The 22,139-nt window shown below is 35.1% G+C and overlaps 1 protein-coding gene across 1 annotated transcript; it reads right to left on the minus strand.

Moving 5' to 3' along the window:
* Positions 1-1,445: 1,445 nt before the first annotated feature.
* Positions 1,446-15,652, minus strand: LOC144448336 (leucine-rich repeat-containing protein 56-like). Its single transcript, XM_078138540.1, has 13 exons — positions 15,573-15,652; positions 13,477-13,627; positions 12,893-12,980; positions 11,982-12,139; positions 11,159-11,241; positions 10,511-10,628; positions 9,664-9,850; positions 9,297-9,455; positions 8,756-8,874; positions 7,500-7,648; positions 6,519-6,742; positions 5,869-6,079; positions 1,446-5,369 (listed from the first exon to the last, which is right to left on the minus strand). Exons 1-13 carry the CDS (start codon positions 15,593-15,595, stop codon positions 5,192-5,194), a joined length of 1,848 nt encoding a protein of 615 aa, XP_077994666.1. The 5' UTR covers positions 15,596-15,652; the 3' UTR covers positions 1,446-5,191.
* Positions 15,653-22,139: the final 6,487 nt, after the last annotated feature.

Raw genomic sequence — 22,139 nt, forward strand, 5'->3', positions numbered from 1 at the left:
CGCTAACCAACGCTTTGGGTAGCATTTAAACACGGCTAAATAAACGTTACTATGGAGGAGTTGGTGTTATAAGCTTTGTGAGTGTAAACTACCATGGCATGGTTATCATTCAAATATCAGATATTGATTTTAAAATAATCTCCGCCGACGAGGTCCAAATTTCAATCAATGTTATCGTGATTGTAAGGGCACGTATTATTATAATGACTTTTAGTCCCAATTGATCGAGGTCAAGGTCAGTTTGCATATTCTGGACAGGAAGTTCAACACATCCAATGAAGGTCGGTACGTATTAAATACAACCGTTATAATTCGATGAGTGAGATCAAATTAAAAAACTATAAATTCCGGTCACGAACAACTCAAATTAACCATCATGGTAAGCATACTTTAATCTGCCAAGACACTACACAAATAGAGTACTTAACACAAGAATAATGGCCACCACGCGACACGATTATAACAAGTAAGTTATTTTGGTATTGTTTTGTTTTTATTCTTCTAAACACTATGAGGCATTCATTGTCACATTGTCAATTAGGCTGAAATATATGCCTTTTTGATTGTAATAAATAATTGGAATGATGACAAATACAATGACAATGTGAATACTGACAGCCAGATTACAGAAACTATAATCTCATAGATAATCACAGGTCTTGCTTATTGAAAGGATATACCTGCTCCGAAGTAATCTTACCAATCCCAAGTATGAGTTAATATGATAATCTGATGCAGGAGTTTGTAAATTCCTGACTGGAATGTGCTATGATGTGTGACTTTTGAACGAATGATATCTTTAGTTGAAGATGTTCAACTGCACCCAGGTACGAGTTAGCAAATATCTAAATCACGGTCCTTCTTTGACTAGGCGCAATAGAGGAGACTATATGTACAAAGAACTCTAAATTTTGATTTTCATTAGACACACTTAGTGTCAACAACAACAACAACAACAACAACAACAACAACAACATCAACAACATCATCATCATCATCATCATCATCATCAGGTAAAAGCTACTGAATCAAACGACTTAGTCTCATTTATCAATAACTTATCTATATATACTGGATGTCCATTTCTACAGAATGTCAATGGATACCACTTTATGCTATGAGCAAATATTGCTAAACATGACGTTATGGAATAACACAAATTGCAAGCTAATTGTACGAACTTATTTCAGACACGATTTCACAACACATACACTTTGGGGGCTATGTCTTCATGCTCAGAAGACTTGTTACAACAAGAAAAAGGAGTAAGTATAGAAAACGCTTGTTGTGGGAGTCCCATAGATAGACAGAGTACAGTGAAGAGTCACTGAAAAAAAAGCATAGCTCCAACTAAAAGGCTTCTATATACTAAAGTAAACACACTGACTTACTTGCAACTTAAAAGACATTTATTGTACAAAAATTGATGTACACACTGTACAGCTAGGCTTTCAAAACTCAAAATATTTATAATTCATTGATACAAATGCCAAACTTACATTAAAAGTGACATACCTCTTGTCCCTATTTAACAAATGGAAAGTGCTAAACCATACAGAAACAATGCAGATTGTACCAAAATACACATTATACAGGGGTGGACAGCTGTAACCTAAATCTTTGCTTGTAATGTCACAAACTTGTTACGCTATACCTACACAGCACACATTTTGTATAAATTCATGGTGAATTTTTGGAAAATGTAATTTCACACACGAGACTTTGCAGACACCACAAAAAAGAACATTTCCAAGTTTTCACTGTCATGTACTATAAATGATGACACACAATAACTTGACTGACGTATCATAGAGAGGGGACATGAATATGTGGATTAATTATGCAAGATGACGCATTGACTTTAGAAATCATGTGACACCATGTGATGCTTTTCATTGGTTAAGAATAATGTGACACCATATGAATCTTTTCATTGGTTGATAACAATGCAAGAGTCCGAAATATAACAGGCTTTGCTTTTAACACAGAATGGCCCTCGGAAATAAACTTTGTAAATTTTTGCTGTTAATTTGTTACCAGAAAACTATTTTCCATTCGATCAATAAAAAAATCTGGGTGACCGTACATATTTTTGAAACAGACATCAAAATGATATCACAAGTAAGCCATTTTAGAATCCAATATGGCCACTGAATCCAATAGGGCCATTCAATACTGTGTTAACTCTATGGGAAATAAAAGATGGTTGATTTCCTTGAAAACAAGACAGCTAATCCCAAATTATTTTATTATTTCAAAAGGACCAGGAACAAACTTTTGTATGGGAAAGTTTGAGAGAATTAAAGAACTTTGATTTTCAGGGAAATTTGTCCCCAAGGTGTATTCTACCTTGAGAAGTCAATGTTTTCCAGTTATTGCTTTACAAGTATTCTATTTCTCTTGAAATAAAAATAAAATTAAACCATGGGCAGTTGTTGCAAAGTAAATAACACATCATTTTAAGAAATTGCATATTAGTATTTCTAATGGCACCAATAAAGTCAACTATTATGATAAAGTGTAAAGAAATGTACACAAACGAAACAATAAAATATTCAATTGGCTTTGAGATATGGAAATGGTAGACGGGGTAAGGGTGAATAAGACTATGGTATCTTAGTTTTGACAAGTTAAGACAAATACCATCTAAACTATTATTTTGGCAGGTAGTACATAGAAGATCAGCAGTGCCTTGTTGATACAGGTATAGTCACCAAGTAATCTAGACAGTAAAAACACTGGAAGGCTCAAAAAATGTATGTGACAAGTTTACTTCAATAAACAGTGTTTTGTTAAGTGGTGTAAGTATGTAAAATCTACCAAAGCTCCCCATGCATTTTACCAAAATTATGGTAAATGGTTGAAAGCTTTGCAAATATATCAAGATTTCTCTCCCCTGCAACTGGGATTCCTAGACCTTAGTAAAAAACACTGTAAAACACTGCATGCATCTTCCCTTATACTGATCACATGAACCATTCTAATGTGGTCGCAGCTCGGTTACCCAGACTCCCGCAGCTGGAGGCTCTGCCTACAAGACCTCCCCAAACAAGAGTCTGGGGAAAAGAGATTCCAACTTGCCCATGCAGGAAGTAGCTTCTAGAGCAGTGCATGCTGGGGAATACTTCACATCCAGCATTGTAGGCTAAACGATTTAGTTACTTTCTTGACAAGTTATCACTTCTCAAGTGAGTGATACATCTAACTTACAACAAACAGGCCTTAAAAGCTCATTTTTTTATCACGGAAGAAATGTAATACATGACTCCCATGCGGGGTAGTTGAAAGTTTCCACAGACTCTTGTCTGGGTGGTCTCATAGAAGAGCCCTAAACAGTGAGAGTCTGGGTAACCATGACTATTCTAATGTGCATGTCAATTCACAGATCAATGACATGTCACAACAGTGGTTTTACATTGGTTCTGTCTTGCATCATCAAAAGTGATCCCACACACAGAAATAGCATCAGAAACTTCAGGAAGATTTATATTTCCATTGACTAAATTACAGGAATTCCCCCCATAGTTCAAATATATGAATACAAAGGCATACATTCACTATGAGAATTTCCATTCTGTGATAAGCTCTTTACTATAACAGCTAACTACGTACACAGTCAAGACTGTTTTTTGTTTAAAGTACAGCCCACTTAAACAATGTAAAGATTAGATGACATTTGTCATAGTGATAAAGAAATTAAAATGCAAGATAAATTTACTGCACTGCATAGAATATACCCTACAATGTTATAACTGACAGACTGTATAATTGTATAATTGTACTCTGCCCTCCAGTGGCAGAAAGTAGACAAGGCTAGCAGGTCAAATCGTATTTAAGCAGTATAAATCGTTCGTATTTGCAGATTTGTGGATTTTGTCAAAAACAATTTCACAAAGTATAACTGTGGATTTATAATCCATAAATTGGTTTATAACCCCAGCGTGTCACTTCTGACATCTAATTATGTGACCTCTGACCTCTTCACACTTGACCTCTGACCTCAAGTCATTTTGAATATTAATCATTTTAAGTCGCCTTGTTAAATCATGTATTCTAATATTTCTATTTACAATAATCAAATGTACAAAGAGTGTGTTGTATTATCTACAATTATATGCTAACAGATACATCAATTTTAGGACTTACAGTCGGACGGAATTGAATGTTTAAAGTACAAATAACAGATATGCAGCAATTGTTACATTTGGTGACAGATTTAGAACAAAACCTGTATATTCAGTACACCAGTCTACTAGTGACTTTTTAATTTTAATATTTTGAATGTTCATGTAAAACTTGAGTTTCTCTGGTTGAAAAGTTACACCGTAGATTTTAGTACATAGTCAATTTACTGTGAGTTTTATAAGGGGATGAGAGGGCAGCAGAGAAGTAGAAACAGAAAGAAATAAAGTCCAAGGTGTTCTTCTGAATGTTACAACGTTTCCAATGACAAGGTAGAATAGATAAGTGAAATGTGTCTTATACTGTCACCCCCTGTAACACCTTTATTTTAGCGAAGTCACATGGTTAAGTCTAGAGTCTCTGATTATTATAGTGTTCTACTTAGAGTACTTGTAGTGGTGATACAAACACTGCCAGTCATTTATAACACTTTCTACATACACAGCAGCATTAGACTGTAAGATACACAGTGTTATGCTGCCCTCAACGGTCCTGTTCTTATGAAAGGAGTTGGCCAATACACAACAACACCCTGGCATGGCATACCGAAACTGACAAAGCAGCAATAGTACACATTTGTTTTTGTTTTTCAAAAAGCACAAGAAAGTAGTTTGTCAATTATCAATGTCATTTTTGATATTTCAACAGCTGTTACTTTGTCATGTCTCTTGGTACGTTTTGATTTTTGCATTCAGCCTATCATCTGCTACTTACAGAGGACGGACAACATTGTGAAAACTTTTACTAATTGCTATTCCTCTGGTCTAATAGTCTACTGATTGGATACACCATGTTGTAGAAGTCTTACATTCATAGTGCTATTTGACATGTCATTAAAAAAAACATCTAGAAGTTTTGTGGCACCAAACTTTGAAACTGTATGACTTTACATACACACATAGACATACAGCAGTGTTCAAAACGTAACAACGCAGTGTGAGATCACATTTTAAAAAAAGCAACAAACCAGCACTGACAAAAAGTAAGACACTTTTCACTTGGACATGTGTTACACTGGTTTCATAGGTTTGTTTGGTAATCTCTGCATAGCTGCCTTGGCTGTGGCAGGTCTCGCTAAACCAGAGAACCTCTGTACTAAGTTTGGAGGTGTGTATGTTGAAGTTCTGATAATGGGCTGGTTACGGTCTATTATCTTTGGTTGTGTTTTATCAACTGGAATATCTGATCTGTTACGAAAAGAAAAAAACAAAAGAATTACATTTAACATTTGCACTGATGAGGGCGCTGTTACTGTGAATTAAAAACAAAAGGATAACATTCAACAGTTACACCGATGAGGGCGCTATACAAAGGGATTACATTCACTGCTAAAAGTTGGTGGAAGAGGATGGTATTACACAAAATAACTATAGCTTACCCAATGTGAAAAAATTATTACATTCGACTGGTATATCGAAGAGGGCACTATCAGTTAACTTTTATTTCATGAAAATGAAAAAAATATCAACAGATGGACACACGGTGAATACAATAAATTTTGATTGCTGCAGCGAGATAAAAAAAACATGATTTTTTAAATGTTGTGTTTACAGAAGAAAAATTAGAAATAAATAACAGACAGCTTCATCACTTACTTGATTGCATATAATATTACAATAATGGAGGCAACAAATACACTAAATTTCTAAAACTTAGAGTCAAAGAGCACATGGAGAGAAAACTTACTTAAACTTTCTGTTTCCTATAACTGGACCCGAGTGTGGTCTTTCATCAATGGCTCCGAGGATAAGTCCTGGTGGTGTTCCGGGACTCCGGACCTCTTCCCTGTCTATAACAAGCACTTCCTCATCATTTCCCATGCTTACATTTTTATGTCTTGCTTCAGTTCCTTCATCCTTGGCAGCGGGTGGTTTAAAACGTCTCATTCTAAAATCGCCTTCAGATTTTTACAAATGGATGAAAATAACAGTCAGCATTATTTCCATACATCATTGATGCCTTTTGATAGAATTTTAATTTTAACCTTCTAAAATTTGCTTCACTACGATACTTTCTATGGCAGCATAGTCAGTGAAATACAAACATTAAATTTGCATTTGCTGCTGTCTAGAAAACAATTTATTGGTGGAGGGCATGTGAAACTTTTAACAATAGTGTTAACACATTTCAGTGTATGAAATGATAGGTTTCACAATATTTCTGCTAAGGCTGGGGAGCCCCGGCAACAGAAAGAGGGAACAAGTATATTAATGCTGCTTTTGACAAACATTGTATACTGCCAGCTGATATAACACACTGTTTATTGGGAGTAGCGAGCTTTATTCTCATGCATCACACATGAAGCAAAAAGTATTGTGAGTATATGTGATGTTTACCTGCAGTTTTTGGCCTTGCCGGCATTCTGGGTGGTGGGGCTTGTCTGGGTGTCAGTGTTGTAGGAGGTGAATGTATTCTACCAGCTGAGTCAGGTGATACAGAGTCTGGAGGCGACACCTCAATACCTGTGTCATTATCATCATCATCATCATCAGAGCTATTGTCACTGTGTGTAATTTTTAACACCTGTGGTTGTGATGCCTTCCGTCTTTCCTTCATACGTCTGAAAGTGTATAGGATATATGAACTTTGTGATTTGCGAAACTTGCCTGTGTCTGATCCCAACTAACAATTAAATGTTACAAAGTATTACCATCTTTATCAACTATATCTCTTACTGTGGGCTACACTGTCTTTTCTTTTTTTAAAACAGTATATCTCCTACTGTTCCCCCACCCTCCCTCCATGCCTGCCATCTTTTCCATCATGCCCCAAGTCACTTTCTCTATAATCAATATTTTTCCTGTTATAGTCTTTTATCCTTATCAATCTGACACCAACACACACATAAACATATAAAACCAACTGATACCATATACACACAAACTAACATACACATCACACACACACACACACACAGACACAACAGACAGACACACACACATACACATACAGACACACACACACACACACAGACACACACACTGTCCCTGCCCATTAGTCAGCTGTCAAAATAATACTCCATTTCTGTTTCTTACATTTCATTATCTTTTCTCTAAGCACACACACACACACACACACACACAGACACACACTGTCCCTGCCCATTAGTCAGCTGTCAAAATAATACTCCATTTCTGCTTCTTACATTTCATAATCTTTGCTCTAAGCACACACACACACACACACACACACACACACACACACACACACACACACACACACACACACACACACACACACACACACACACACACACACACACACTGTCCCTGCCCATTATTTAGCTGTCAAAATAACACTCCATTTCCCTTTCTTACATTTCATAATCTTTCCTCCAAGCTTTCAATTCAGCAAAGACATCTTCTTTAGATCCAGAATCTTCATCATCCTCTACAGTATCATAAGTATGTTCAGGTGTATGGTGATATTGTGCAAATAAACTTGGAAGGGTTGTGTATGGAATTTCCTACGACACACACAAAAAAATCAGTGAATACAATAATACACCACATCTAAAAATACTGATGACTGACAATGTCAGTGAATGAAGTATTAAGTCACGTGATCATTTAAGTTTAGATGTAATTTTTATGCAAAGTTGACTAGCTGGAACAGTTATGGCTTTATAGTATTTAATCACACATCAACTTCAACAAAGTTTGCATAAAACAGAGACAATTTGGTCTTTACATGCACATCAGGACTTGCTGTTTTGAGAGTTAGTTTCACTACTTTAAGATTGATTGTTTTTAGCATAATTTTGGTAAAACGTCAAGACCTACTCTTTTTTTAGAATAGAGAATGTTATATGGCTTCACAATAGTGTTTTTGCTAAGGTTGGGAAACCACTGTAACGAAAAGGTGAAAAGTAGGGGTGTTTGCCATACAATCTACCATAACTCTCATTTGGAAATACTAGCAGACAATCACAGGGGACTGGAATCATATATGTGAAGATAATTATACACAAGTTTTTGACGGTTTTTCAATAATTATTACCAATAGTTAGCTGGCAACTGTTTACACAAGGGATCATAGACTAGCTGAGCAATTGCAGATTGTACAATGCAAACCGTAAGTGGGGAATATGGCGCCCTCTAGTGTTGAATACTGGTGTGGGGGAAAAACATACACGTACACTATGGCATACCAAACAATGAATGTCCCTTGCAAGTTGATGTTCCAGTAGATGGTTCGGAATGCAGGTCTACTCATCAATATTACTAAGTATTGTATAGTCCTGGTTTGGGTTATAATATATATACAAAAATGTAAATTCAAGCTTCCGACTGTATATTTACGAGGAGAGATATGTGCAATATGCAGCTTATGTGTACACTTAGTGCACTCGCTGATAACAACTAAAAGATAAACATTGGCAATAAATTACACACACCATTTATAGTATCAGTTTCATAGAACATAAAAGTCAAAAACATGTAAATCTTTGCATATATGATTCCAGTCCCTGTGGTAAAATAAATTAGAGGAACCCTGTTAGATCTACCTACTTAACAAAAACACTACACAACATGTTCTGATCAAAATATTTGTGTTGTGAATTAGGACTTACTGTTTTGAAAGTATTTTTCTTACGACTTCTGAGAGCTCTGACAGGATTACCACAGAGTGGAGAAGCACTACCATGTGTTAGATCACTTGAGTCATCTTGCTGCACTTGTATATCTGAACCTGTCAAACACAACAACATAAACAAATCTAAGTTTGATATTCTCCATTTACCATTTCCTCAAATACAACAATTACAAGTATTGCCTACCATTCTGATTCTATATTACTACACATGTACCAGAGATTACTTGCACCGATGCACACACATATTATACTAGTGGTATTTTTACTGCAATGCAATACAGAAAACATTATTGCATACCTGCATGCAAATGATATGCAACTGAGGACATGACCATTCATTCGACATGAAAAAGCAAGTTATCGCATAGTGTCATTTGTACAGAATTTTTCCGTTTCGGACAAACATATGTAATATGTAATACTCCATTCAGCTTGAGTTCCAGTGTGGGTACTCAGGGGTATTTGCACTTGACATTTTTATCAAGTTTAGAAATAACAGTTTCATTTTTCTATCTTACCACTAGAGTCTGGTCTGTCTGTCGTCGCCGTACCAGGTCTCCTACCAGCTGATGATCCTGGTCTGTTACCATGACTACTACCTGGCTTCCCTCCCGAGGTCATTGGCCTCTTAGCAGATGTTGAAGGTCTACCTTTAGAACTTCCTGGCCTTCCAGAGTCTACAAAATAGGAATTACCATATACAGTATTATCATACACATTGTATATCACATATTATTATACACATATGTACACAATGTATGTTACATATTTTGACATACAACATGCCAACTACTGGTGTTGATATTACACCTACCAAGACTGGAACACACACATCTATATCACCCTATGTGTCACCCTATTTGTCACTATGTGTGTCACCCTTACCTGTTGCCTCTAGACTTTCCTCTGAGCCTTCTTTGATGGCATGGTTAACAATCAACCAATCTGTACTGGTATTGATATTACTCCTGCCCAGACTAGTGCTGACGACATCTAGAGCCTCTTCATCAAGTATTATTAAATTAGGCACAGCTTTCTTGACTGACAATCTGTAGTCATAGGAACCCTCAACCTATCAAATCAATGTTAAAATCAAGAAAAACAATCAGGTGTCATCGCACAAACTTTTCAAATAGAGGTCACAATATTATCACAGTCAAATCATATCAGCCATATTAGAATCCAATATGGCCACTGAATCCTGTGTTTGAAAATGAGACTGTGAACCCACAAATTTCTTGTAGACTTTCAAAAGGACTACAAGTAAACTTGCAAATGAGAAATTTTCTAGAGGTTTTAAGAACTCAATTGGTTTACAGTAAAATTTGTCCCCAAGATGAGTTTTATCTACCTTCAGTACATGATGATGATAGCATACTATAGCAGTCAACTAAATGTATACACAAGAACTTTTGATTATGAGATGATGCAATCTGCATATTGATACAATACAAAGTCACTGTAGGTATTGAATTTTGTCTTAGACTTGTTATGAGTGAACTATTTCTGACAAAAAGAAAAAAGAAAAGAAAAAAAAGTAACAGCAAAAGTTTGAACGTGGCATATTTCACATTAGTGTGAATGATGAAAACATTATTGTTGATTTCACCTAATGTCGAGTGCACAAAACATGACGCTTCTTTTAAAAGTGTGTAACCAGAAAATAGTTTATTGGTTTCCATTACATTTGTATTGACTGAGAAGTTCCAACATATATAAGAAGTATACATACCTTAGAATTGTACTTAGGATGTGGTGATAAACACACTGGATTACCTTCCAATGTCAAGGTATTTAAATTTGGACATAATGCTAAAAACTCCACTTGGGAAACATCATCAATATTATTGCTGTAACGATACAGTAAACATATGATTAGTACAGTGCAAGGTTTATTGCACTGATTGAATATCTAAATAGGATTCATGTGTACGGCAGTGTGTGAAATTAAGGGAGAACCTGTCGGTCCAAATGGAAATTCTGTTGGTATTGGACCGACTAGACTGTAAGATACGTTGTGATGTTTCGCACTCACCGGCCGATGTTTGAGGGTGCCCCATCACAGCATACCTTACAGACTATGGGCCGACGGACCGGTGCTAATTTCGCATGTTGGTGTAGGGTGATATTACAAAGCATAAACACAATATTCAATATACAAATACATACACAAACACAATTTTGTTAAAGGGAAAAGTAACTCCAGGATATAGAGGCATTTTGGTAATCTTAGGGTTCTCATTTGAGAGTCATTTCATGATCTTACATCACATAAATCTACATTCTGTGTTAATGCTGCGAAAAAAAACTGAGTTGAAACTTCTTCCTCATTCATACAACAGTATTAAAATCAGTTTTAAAACTTAAAACTTATACTCACCCTTCCAAATCTAGAAGTTGTAAATTATCAACCATACTACAAGGACTAACATCACTTAATTCATTATACGCAAGGTACAGTTCCTGTCAAACAAGAGACAGTGGCACATTTTTAATGTCAAAAATTACACCAGAAAGCAACCTATTGGCAAGCTATGATAGACACTAACTAGTATACATGTACTGTGAGAATGAATGGTCATGGATTCTGGATTCATACTTAGTAATGAAAATTTCTACCCACAGAGTCAAAAACGATGCTAACATGTGGGATTTCTAGCACTTTCTTATCACTCACCATATCACTGGGTAGAGTCTGTTTTCAATATTTACATATACTTGCAGAACACTAACAGTCGTCATATAAGGCAAAGGAATGCCAGAGTTTTATGAGTTTTTATAAATTACTTGAAACTATTCTCAGCAGTGTGCCCTCTAAAGTGTACCCTCTAAGCCAATTTGACACACCACTGACGCACTCAATTTCTAGTGACACGCCAAAATTTGGTGTTCCCTATTTCTTAGTACATGTATGTAGTGACTCACAAGAAATGCCAGTTTTTATATCATTTTGACCCACAACAACAAAATTTGGCTATCATTAGAGGGGACAGTGGTCAACAGTGAGTAACATTGTACAAGCTTTTACAGATGTTAATAACTAATAAGCTTGTTGACAGAAAATTATGAGTTTTCACATCATTCATACGAATCATAGCTAAGGCGAAAATTTGTCACGTCATAGAATTACTGTTATTGTACAGAGAAATGCACACAATTTCAATTATGAGATAAAAATGGAAACAAATAATATATTTACTGACCTGTAAATTTGTCATAGAACTAATGCCATCCAAGTCTGTAAGACCACACCTTGCCATCCAAAGAACTGTAAGATTGCGTAATGATGTACCTAAGTCTCTCACAGATGCTATTATACTATTGTTAAGTTTCAATTGTTTTAAACATGGTAACATTGTACCTGTAAAAAGGAAAAAGTATAACTCGTAAATATCAGTCTGCATTATACACTTCTAATGGAGCAATGGAGTCAAGATGGTCGAATGGTTAGAATGGCTGGTTTGCAATCTGCAGGTTTGAACCCTGTCGCTGCTGTTTGTTTCTGAATGGCTTTAAGTCCTTGAACAAGATTTGAACCATGATTGTCCTTCAGTCAACCCGGCTGTATAATTGGGGACATGGTAGGATAGAGGTTGTAATGTGATTGCTTTAATCCTATGTGCTTATACCAGAGGCTGCAATGGATTGTGCAGCAGCAACAGCAGCACACACACACACACACACACACACACACACACACACACACACACACACACACACACACACACAACTAATTATAAGATCTAAAACACAGATGTAGATGTTGAGTAAAGTTATGTATCTTCATCAAAACTTCAGTTTCTCTGCGTATATCTTAATTAATACCTAACTGTGTGTGTGCTGCTATTGTGTCACTCAGTGGGGATGGCTGGTCAGCTTTGATAAGGATCTCATATCCCAATTACTTCTAATGTTGTCTCCCTCATAGAAATATGTAATTGTTTCAGCAAAGTGTTCATACTATTTGGCAAACTATTGCAAGGTTTGTATTTTTGGGGACATAAATGTGAGGAAACCTGACAGATAATGAAAGGCTTGTACTAGTCTAGTAAATAATGGTTACCAGGTATGGTAGGTGAAGATTAGCAATAAACAGTATTAAATGAATTCTTACCAAAGTTTCCTAGACTCGTTTCTGTTGTATCCACTCTCATTTCAAGATATTTCACATCTGCTAAATTATGCACTCCAGTCAGTGCCCTCTGTCAAATCACATCAAATCATATCAAATCAAATCAAATCAACATCATTTAAATACATGTAAAACAGGACTGGTAATATCTTATCTGTATTGGTGATGTCTTTAACGGCAGTGAAAGCATATAATTTATTTTGTTTTCAAAGTGAAATAACACCTCCCCATGTCAGTATTTTATGCTCTGTTGGTTAACTTAAAGTCGGTGATATTGTGTAAAACAAGGATAGCTCTACTCAGTCCCATCACTAGCTAGTACATAATGTCTCAATTTAGACTCCGACCAGAGTTTTTTTGTAGTCATGACTTTCTTGAAGAAGCTTACCAGTTTTGTAGGTAATAACTTATAATATGTGAACTTACAATTACCTATCTGATAAGTGAAATTCGGTTTGCGATAAGTTAACTTACATGTACTATTTTGATGGAGATAAGTGAACTTATGATATGAGAAGTTACATATATGATAAGTGAAGCTGAATAGTGGCGATAAGTGAACTTACCAGTCTTGTAGGTGATAAGTACTCTTCTAGTAATATATCTGTTTCTTCTAGTACTATAGGTTCTGGGTTGACCCTATAGTCTCTGTATTCTGTTATATGTACAGCTTTCCTTTGATACGATGTGGTGGGTCTGTCATCCAGATTAATAACACTGTAAAAAACAAACACAAAACAGATCTAGGTGTAGGACAAATCAAGAATAGAAAGATAAATTTGTGTCCTTGAAATAAAATGTCATTGAGTGAATTTAGTAAACATGTCTGAGTTAATATTTCATGTCTTTTTAGTTATGTAGTAAAATTGCTTATTAATTACAGTATCTTTCAAAATCTTTGTCTACAAGTCTTGCCAAATTTGAAATGGCACAAGATTAAATAATTTTATAATTTAGACTGATAACTTGTTGTCAAGGTTTTAACATTAGTGAATAATTGGAATAAAATTCAGCAAAATCAAACTGTTTTTGTGAATTTTTGAGTACATGTACAGTATATGGCAAAAATTGGTTTATCATTACTGTTGGCTACTGTGGTTTTGAGAGATGCTATGACTGAGTGATAACAGAATTGTTCTTCAATTCAATTATTTGAGATCTGTTCCATTCACACATATCTGCAAGTCATGATGAAGAAACAGTTACCTAAACTTACTCAGTTAAATTAGGTTAGGTGACTGAGGGCCCCAATACTGAACATTTTAGAAAACTGCTGAGTCATTTCCTATACATGTACAATACAAGCAATTTCCCTTGGGATGATATTTTCAAATATTTTTGATAATAAATGAACATCCTAGTGTCAAATGAATTTCTTTGAATCTGTACTTCTTTTGTTCATTCAGTATAATCCTTCATCAGAAGTCAACCTCAGATGACCCTAATGTATTGACCAATAGAAATATTCTACAATTTTCTATTTCATGAAGAAAATGTTTCACTGAGAGTAGTTGAACCAAGATTTAAGCGCCACACCCTCCCCAAACACACTGACATGCTAACAACGCATGCTTGCAACACTAGCAAACTATTGTATGCCCCCCCCCCCCCATTAATCAATTGTCATTAATCAAACCAACCTACATGTACATGTATATGGTTGACTTCTAAGTCAATTAGAATTCAAAAAGGGAGATTTTGATGGAAATGTTTGGCTCTGCTTTGCTCCACCCAAATTTATCAATAAAGATCTCCTCATTGACCTCTAACCTCTACTGTTTGTCCAGTAAGTTCTTTCTTTACTCCACACTTTCAATTTTACCGATACACTTCACAAATGAAGATAATCCACAAACGAGAAACTTCAGTCAGGACGGTCATGGAATGAAATCTTCCTACTTTGATTGTGTAGAATATTTTGTAAAGGATTTAGAGAAAACTGCTGAATCATTATCCTTTCTATGGTATAAGTACAAAAGAGTAAAGGTACAAAAAAAGCCTTGAATCTTTGACTAGTTTTGCACCTCAGTAAACTGTTCCAAAAAGTTTGAATGGAACTGAATAGTTTTCACATGTCAGTGATTTTTGAACAACTGTACTGATACGATAAAAATGTTTTTTTTTTTACATAGATTACATGTATGACTTGTCTTTCTTGTTTGCATTTGCCTGTTCATTGTGCTGTTGAGATACATCATTAGCCAGTCTCCTACACTTCTTATCAATGACACAATATACTACAACAAACAGTATCTCAGTACCTTAGTCTTAGACTGTAGATACATTGTGTTGTTCAGCCCTGAGTATTTGGCTTCTGAAGTGAGTGTTGGCTGCAGTGTTTTATTTAAGGGCGGTAAGTAGGTAAAATCTACCGGGGTTCCCACATCATTTTACCGGGGTTCCCCAACTAAACTATGATACATTGCATGGGAAGCACTACCAGTTTTACCTCTTTCCCCCTTTCTGTTACCGGGGTTCCCAAACCTTAGCAAAAACACTGTGGCTGATAGTGTGGCATGAATGTCGTATCTTACAGACTACTTTTTAATAGTCCTACACTTCGTAAGAAACCATTTGTACAGCTGTTTTACTCAAATGAGGGCCAACAAGACATGACATTGTTTGAGTATTAAAATTAATAATAATAATTCAGAACACTTACTCATCTGGTTCAAAGTCCATCATGATGTTTTTATTGACTTGCTATCATCCACATCAACTAATATCAACACAGATGTATTATAAACATCCTGAAACATTAAACAAATTAAAATAGATAATTCACACAATGAGATGTGATATAATGAACCACGCTTTTCTTGCTGAATGAAGAAAAATACTGGAGGATAAAATATTTATACCTTTGCAAGCCTCGGTTTGAAAAAAAATGTGGCGTTTAAAAATAATTGTGATTGTGACGCAAATGTTCAGTAAAAGAGATAAGGAGCAATGAGGATGTGTGATGTTGTGATGTAGAGCCACCAGGGTATAGAGTCCATATTTTCTGTTTGAATGCATACAACTTGGCTTGTACATGATATAATCTTGAATACTCGAGTACTTGTGTATTTATCTCCTTTCCATTACTCTAACATTACTAATCCATCAAAGCTTCATTATCACTGACATTTCTTTTTCTAATTTAGAAGGAAGAGGCATAGCCATGGGATCATTGGAAAATAAGAAAAATTGACCACATGAAAATAAAAGATTTACTTCAAGACTCAGTGAAGTTGTCAACAGTAAATTGTATTGACTATTGTCTGCTAACACATGAAGTGTACAAAAATCAAAATCAGATATAAAGCCATATAAAAAATTGCATAAAAAGTGTTACAATAGCTAAAAGTAACTATCAAATGATGTAATACCGCATCCAAGAAATATTAAGCTACGACATTAATTAGAAATTGTATAATTTCCATATTGATGCTTAATGGCATATTTCAACAAGACTTTATTAAAAAAATTATCATATATAATATGCAAATAAGCCCTTGATGTGAACGAGATACTACTTCTCAGTGGTAACTTAGCTCATAACAAGTGCATGCTTATAGTATCTAAAATGTTGCACAAACACATAGGTTTTATACGCACTGTATACAATATAAGATGTACACACGCACTTACATTTAAACGCGAGATGAGTGACACTTTCGAGAAGGATGCCTCTTTCGTCCAGAACTTCAACGACAAATCTCAGTCCGACGTCTGTTTTTTTTTTTTTTAAATTATCTGCAGCACTTGCGACGACTCAACAGGGGTTCATAGAAACGTTACATGGTTTAGCGTCTTGTTGCTACACGCGATTCAACATGACATTCCACTGGAAGAAGTTTATGAGTAACTCGATATTATTATCTCTATTCGTACCATTCAGAAATTCTCAAATACAACGTCCAATTATGTCGTTTAACAGCCTAAACTTGCCATTGACAACGATCAACAACTTCAAGCCGCCATTTTGGTTTCCTTCGGTATGTTAGGTTGTTTGAAAATTCTACGCTCCACAAAGGCTCGAAACCGCCGAAAGTGCGCCCCTTGAGCACAAGGATCGATATCTTTTGTTTTTCCCACCAACTAATATCAGGGAACTTTATGACTAGTTTCGTATTTTGCGGTGTAAAAAACAAACAAAAAACCCCTAAAAAAACTGAATAGTCTTAGTCACCACTCATCTGAAAAGTATTATCACATGAAATGGTTGCAAGTTCATACTTGTTTTTCCAGTGCTAGCTGAGTCAAGAGAAGTACACAGCCCGGCTATACAGTCAGTCCTACAAAACAGTCATCAGATAGTAATTTCAATTCTTTGGAGTATTAAATCAATTCATATGTGTGAGATGATGTCAACTGACCTTGTCTAGTCTTTACATGGTGTTTATTTTTATCTTCTCTATTTATTATTTGGACTTGTTCTCAAAAATAATTGTGATGAATAAATCTACCCACAAAACACAAGTGGCTATATACTGATATGAGAAGTCAGTTTTCCTGGGCCATCTACTACCAAATACATATTGAAAGATACTAAAAACTCCTCAGCAAGTATAAATTTGAATGTGAACAATTGTTTGTTAATGTTTGGAATTCCAAAATTGGGGCCTTTTTTTTTTTTTTTTAAAAGTACATATACATTGACCTGAAGAAAGTCTATGATTGCAATATGAATTCATTAAATTGCCTTACCTTGGTAGGTAGGTAGTAAAGTGCAGATCTTTGGTTAAGGTTCCAGAAAAGTTATTGTAACATTCAAAAAATGTATGCAAATATGTCTAGCAACATGACCACACCCATAGCAACAGCCAAATGATCCTGGCTATTGCAAAGATAACAAGGTTAGATAGGCAACTGGATAGTCATTCAGCAAATGAACACCTATTGTTAGCATGGACATATAACATAGCAGGTTTACCTTACTGAAGTTGAAACTCAAAGTAGAAATTGAAAAATGGTTTATGTTCAAGAAATCTAAAACCCACTGACAGGCATACTCGATTAAAAATTTAAAAAAATAAAAAAATCAGGGGGTCACCATACAAATTTGTCAATAGAGGTCAAAATGATATTTTACTCCAGGTGAAAATTAAGCGATACTGTGTTAACTGTATGGGGGAAATAAAGGATTGTTGACTTTGTTGAAAACAGGATGGTGGACCTGGTACATGTCTTTAACTACACCAAATGACACATAGCATAGATTCTAAACTCATTGTTGATTTGGGCTATTACCCACAACTCTATCACTTGTAGGTAATAGCCATTCTCGCAAACCAGAGCTTTTAATTCTTCTGGTACACTTCGAAATAAAGCCATCTGGACAAAAAAAAAGCACCAGTGGTTTGCGACGCTGGTAAGAGCCAAATCAACTACAAGCATAGAATATAGGCCAACAGGACCAGGAACAAACTTTATATTGGGAAAGTTTGGAGAGATTTGAAGAACTCTGGTGAATTTCTAGGAAATAGGTTGTCTGAGGTGCATTCTACCTTACTGCTACCTTGAAGGTAACGAGTGGTAGATTACAATTTCATTGGTTTTATTCACCTGTAATATTAACATTTGTAAACAATTCTCACATTACAAACACAACATACAACTGGTAGACAAAAGTAGTACTTTAAATATTCATAACAATAATAACTTTTTATTGAAATGCTGGAAATTTTAGATTGATGAAAAAAAATGAAAAGTAATGAAAATCTTCATAATTTATAAATTTAGAACTTTTTTTTTTTTTTTTTTTTAAATAAATATGTAGAACATTGCAATGACAAGTAATAAACAAATTTACAGTTGTTATAATAGTTCCCCCTGACTTTTGTTTGGGGTGGTCTCGTAGGCAGAGCCCCCTGTGGTGAGAGGTTGAGTAACCAAGACTAGTGTTATAATATACATAACTTATGGTTTTCATTCAAGTCTTGTTTACAATGAATGTACTACCAAAATTAAGACAGTATAGCGTTTCAAGAAGGTGACATGTTTTGTGTCACTGACGTTTTTTGTTACTAATTACACAATCAAAATACAAATACTGATAGCATGCACAATTATAAAATGATACATTTGATCTCACTGTGAGAACAGATCAACATCACTGTCAGACGAAACAAGGAAGATTCAAGCACAGAACTGTTTGTGTTCAGTTAGATTATGTAACATTTCATGTGCATGTACACCATCAGTCTTTGTCTGACAATGTGTAATTCGTAATGTAAAATATGTGATGCAAATAACATTGTATTGCTTAACTGAAATGCTATGCTCTCTTAATTTGGTTGTACATTGTTCATTGAAACTCTATACTATCTTAATTTTGGTAGTACAATGATGCAAACACTAAACCTTTATATGGAACTGTGGATCATCTTCAAGAACTATACTATTTAAAGGGAATGCCCCTTCAGGAAATAAAGCATTTTCAATAATCTTTGGTTTTGGAGTCATCTCATGGCTTTTCCATGATTATATAATATAAGGAAAACATATTAAAATTTCACGATATAGAGACTGGAGTAAGCAGGAAACCCCTGACTAAGTTAGCACAGAGCTGACAGGCCTAAAGTCCAAATGAATATATGAATCTATGAATCATCTTTATTACATGTGATATCATAGAAACATCAATTTGCAGTTGTCCCTCATTTGAGGATCTTTGATGTGTGCCACATTGCATCATGGGAGTCAGCAGGAATTGTTATACAATAGGTGAGCAATGAATATTCGTGACTCCTAAGTGCCTATTACTTTCATTGAAAGTATCAAATGTTTCTAGAAAATCACACACATAATGCAGGAGATGTAAAACTACAAAATGACGCTTCAGAACCCAAAGTTCATGGCAATGCCTTTTATCTCCAAGAGTGACGTTGACTATCAAATAAATTTCTCAAATTTTCACCAAGGGCTGTTTCCATAATTTATTTCACATCTACAGATTGTGTTTTCTCGCGATGATATGGAAAACACTCTGAATTTTCATCTCTTGTTCTGACAGCACTTGATAATTTATTTATGGACAAATTGTTTAATTTGTATGTAAATAAAGAGTAGTTGCCCCCCTATAATAAGGTTTGGGGGTAACCGAGACTATATTATTTCATGTTACAAATATCATTACAAAATAGTTTACAACAATAACTTATGTTCATCGCAAGTTTTATATTACACTTTCCACAACAGAACCCCATCACACGCGAGGACAAGTGTGGCATACTCAAGGTTTTTGCATGAATGCTTGTAGTGTTCTCCGCACCCATACTTTTATGAGTGTAGCTAATGAAAGTGCAGCAGAAAAAACTGCAAGCACAAGTGCAAATACCCCTGATGAGTAACCACACTGGAACTCACATGGCATGGGGTTGTTATTATTACATGTTTATCTGAAACAAAAAAATTCAATGAAAAAAGACACTACGTGATCTCACACTTTTGTGGTGAATGAAGATAGCACCCTCATTTGCATATCATTTGCATGCAAGTATCAAATAATTTGTTTAGTATTGCACTGTAGTGCAAATACCACGAGTATGCACTGGTGCAAGTAATCTCTGGTATATATGTAATAAATGATAAAGGTTGACAATACTGGATGATACGCATCAAGGCATACACCTTTCAAGGTACTGCTTGAACTTATCTCTAAAACAGTAGGCTGTAATTGTTAAATAAACAATAACTCCTTTGTTTTCATTGTTGCTATGCAAGGATATCTGAATAACATTCTCATTCAAAAACCCCTGCAACTTGGTAATAAAAATATGTGTAATTCCTTGAGTATACAAAATATTGCGTCTGTAAATATGTTGTTCATTTATGAAGTCAGTACGACATAGCCTAGATCCTTCACACTGGCAGATTATGACTAACTTAACCACTCCACTAGTCTAGAGTCTATCCATGGCTTTGAATGCTTCTCCACCTCTAGAGGAATCAGAAGTCATAAACCAAAAATTGTTTTTGCAAATGAGTAAATTCCTAACTGTTAGAATGAAGTAAATAGTGTATTGAGTAGCATACCATATATGGACATATATGTAGTGTAACAGCCTACAATAAACAGTGACTTATTATTGGGTAGAATTCGGTGATTGACAAACACATTGTCAAGTATGTTAAGTGCTGTGTGGGTGGCTTTGTTTGAATTTGAAATTTCATCACACTTCCTTGTTCCTCTAGATATGGAGAATGATTACAACAGCCAGCGTGAACAAGTACTTACATGTACATGATTTTAAAGGTAGCCAGTAAAATATGAAAAGTAGCACGTAATATTGAAGAACTAGACGCATGAATCAGTCCAAAGGTGGAAATACATGTACATGTATACTGGTTGAAACAAAGAATTTTAAACAAATTCCCCCAAAAGTAGCCGACAAAATGTTGCAGAGTAGTCAGTTGTATTTGCCAGCTACTTATCCCTGATAATGGATCTCCTAGGCTAGTAAGAAAAACACTAAATTATCTAAATAACACATTATTATTCAAAAAAATATATTTACAGGAAAAAATTAAAGTACAATGAGTAACAATGAAGTAAAGCACTTTCTCTGTGCTAAATCGTTTATAGCATTCATATCAAGTGTAAAAGTATATTGTGTCAATTGGTTTATTTACAAGCCTAGCATGTGGCCTTTCTAATGTGGTCAATTAGCAAATGAAACAGTATACTTTTACACTTGATATTGATGTTATAAACGATTGTGGTACATACAGAAAATGCTTTACTTTAGTGTTATGTGTTGTATTAGCAAATGAAACGGTATACTTTTACACTTGATATGGATGGATGGAAAATATGTGATTCAGCATGACTAAACCCTTTACTTAGGTCATGAGTATTCTTCGGCAGAATGACTTGAGAAAGAACAATCCTACCTGCACAAACATAACTTTTGAAAATCAGAAGAATAATGGTAACTTAAGAACCATTTGACTCATAGTTAGAGCACCGAAGATCAAATGATGACGATGAGTGTACCGGAGCACAAATCTAATATTTTTCATCTGAACACATTCAACTTATTTTGTATCTGTAATGCTTCACCTTTTACTAAAGTGTTCATGGATGTCTTATTTATGAATATTCACAGGTTGATTTCCACGCGGCATACAGGACATGTCCTATTTCGCTGAAAAGAAAAAGAAGACAGAAAAATTGTAATTCTACAGTTTGGATATATCTGATCCATCAATAGAAGTATTGCATGTTTTACTAAAGGGAAAG

This window comes from Glandiceps talaboti, chromosome 17, assembly GCF_964340395.1.
Source record: "Glandiceps talaboti chromosome 17, keGlaTala1.1, whole genome shotgun sequence".
Taxonomy (NCBI): Eukaryota; Metazoa; Hemichordata; class Enteropneusta; family Spengelidae; genus Glandiceps; species Glandiceps talaboti.

Bases quoted from the DNA above. Each gene is read 5' to 3' on its own strand.
- LOC144448336 (XM_078138540.1), bottom strand. From the start codon at position 15,595: ATGATGGACTTTGAACCAGATGA. The intron at 13,628-15,572 runs GTAAGTGTTCTG...TGTTTTTTACAG, and splicing joins ATGGACTTTGAACCAGATGA to TGTTATTAATCTGGATGACA. The intron at 6,743-7,499 runs GTAAGAAAGGGA...ATACACTTTCAG, and splicing joins TGGAGGAAAGATTATGAAAT to ACGTATGAAGGAAAGACGGA.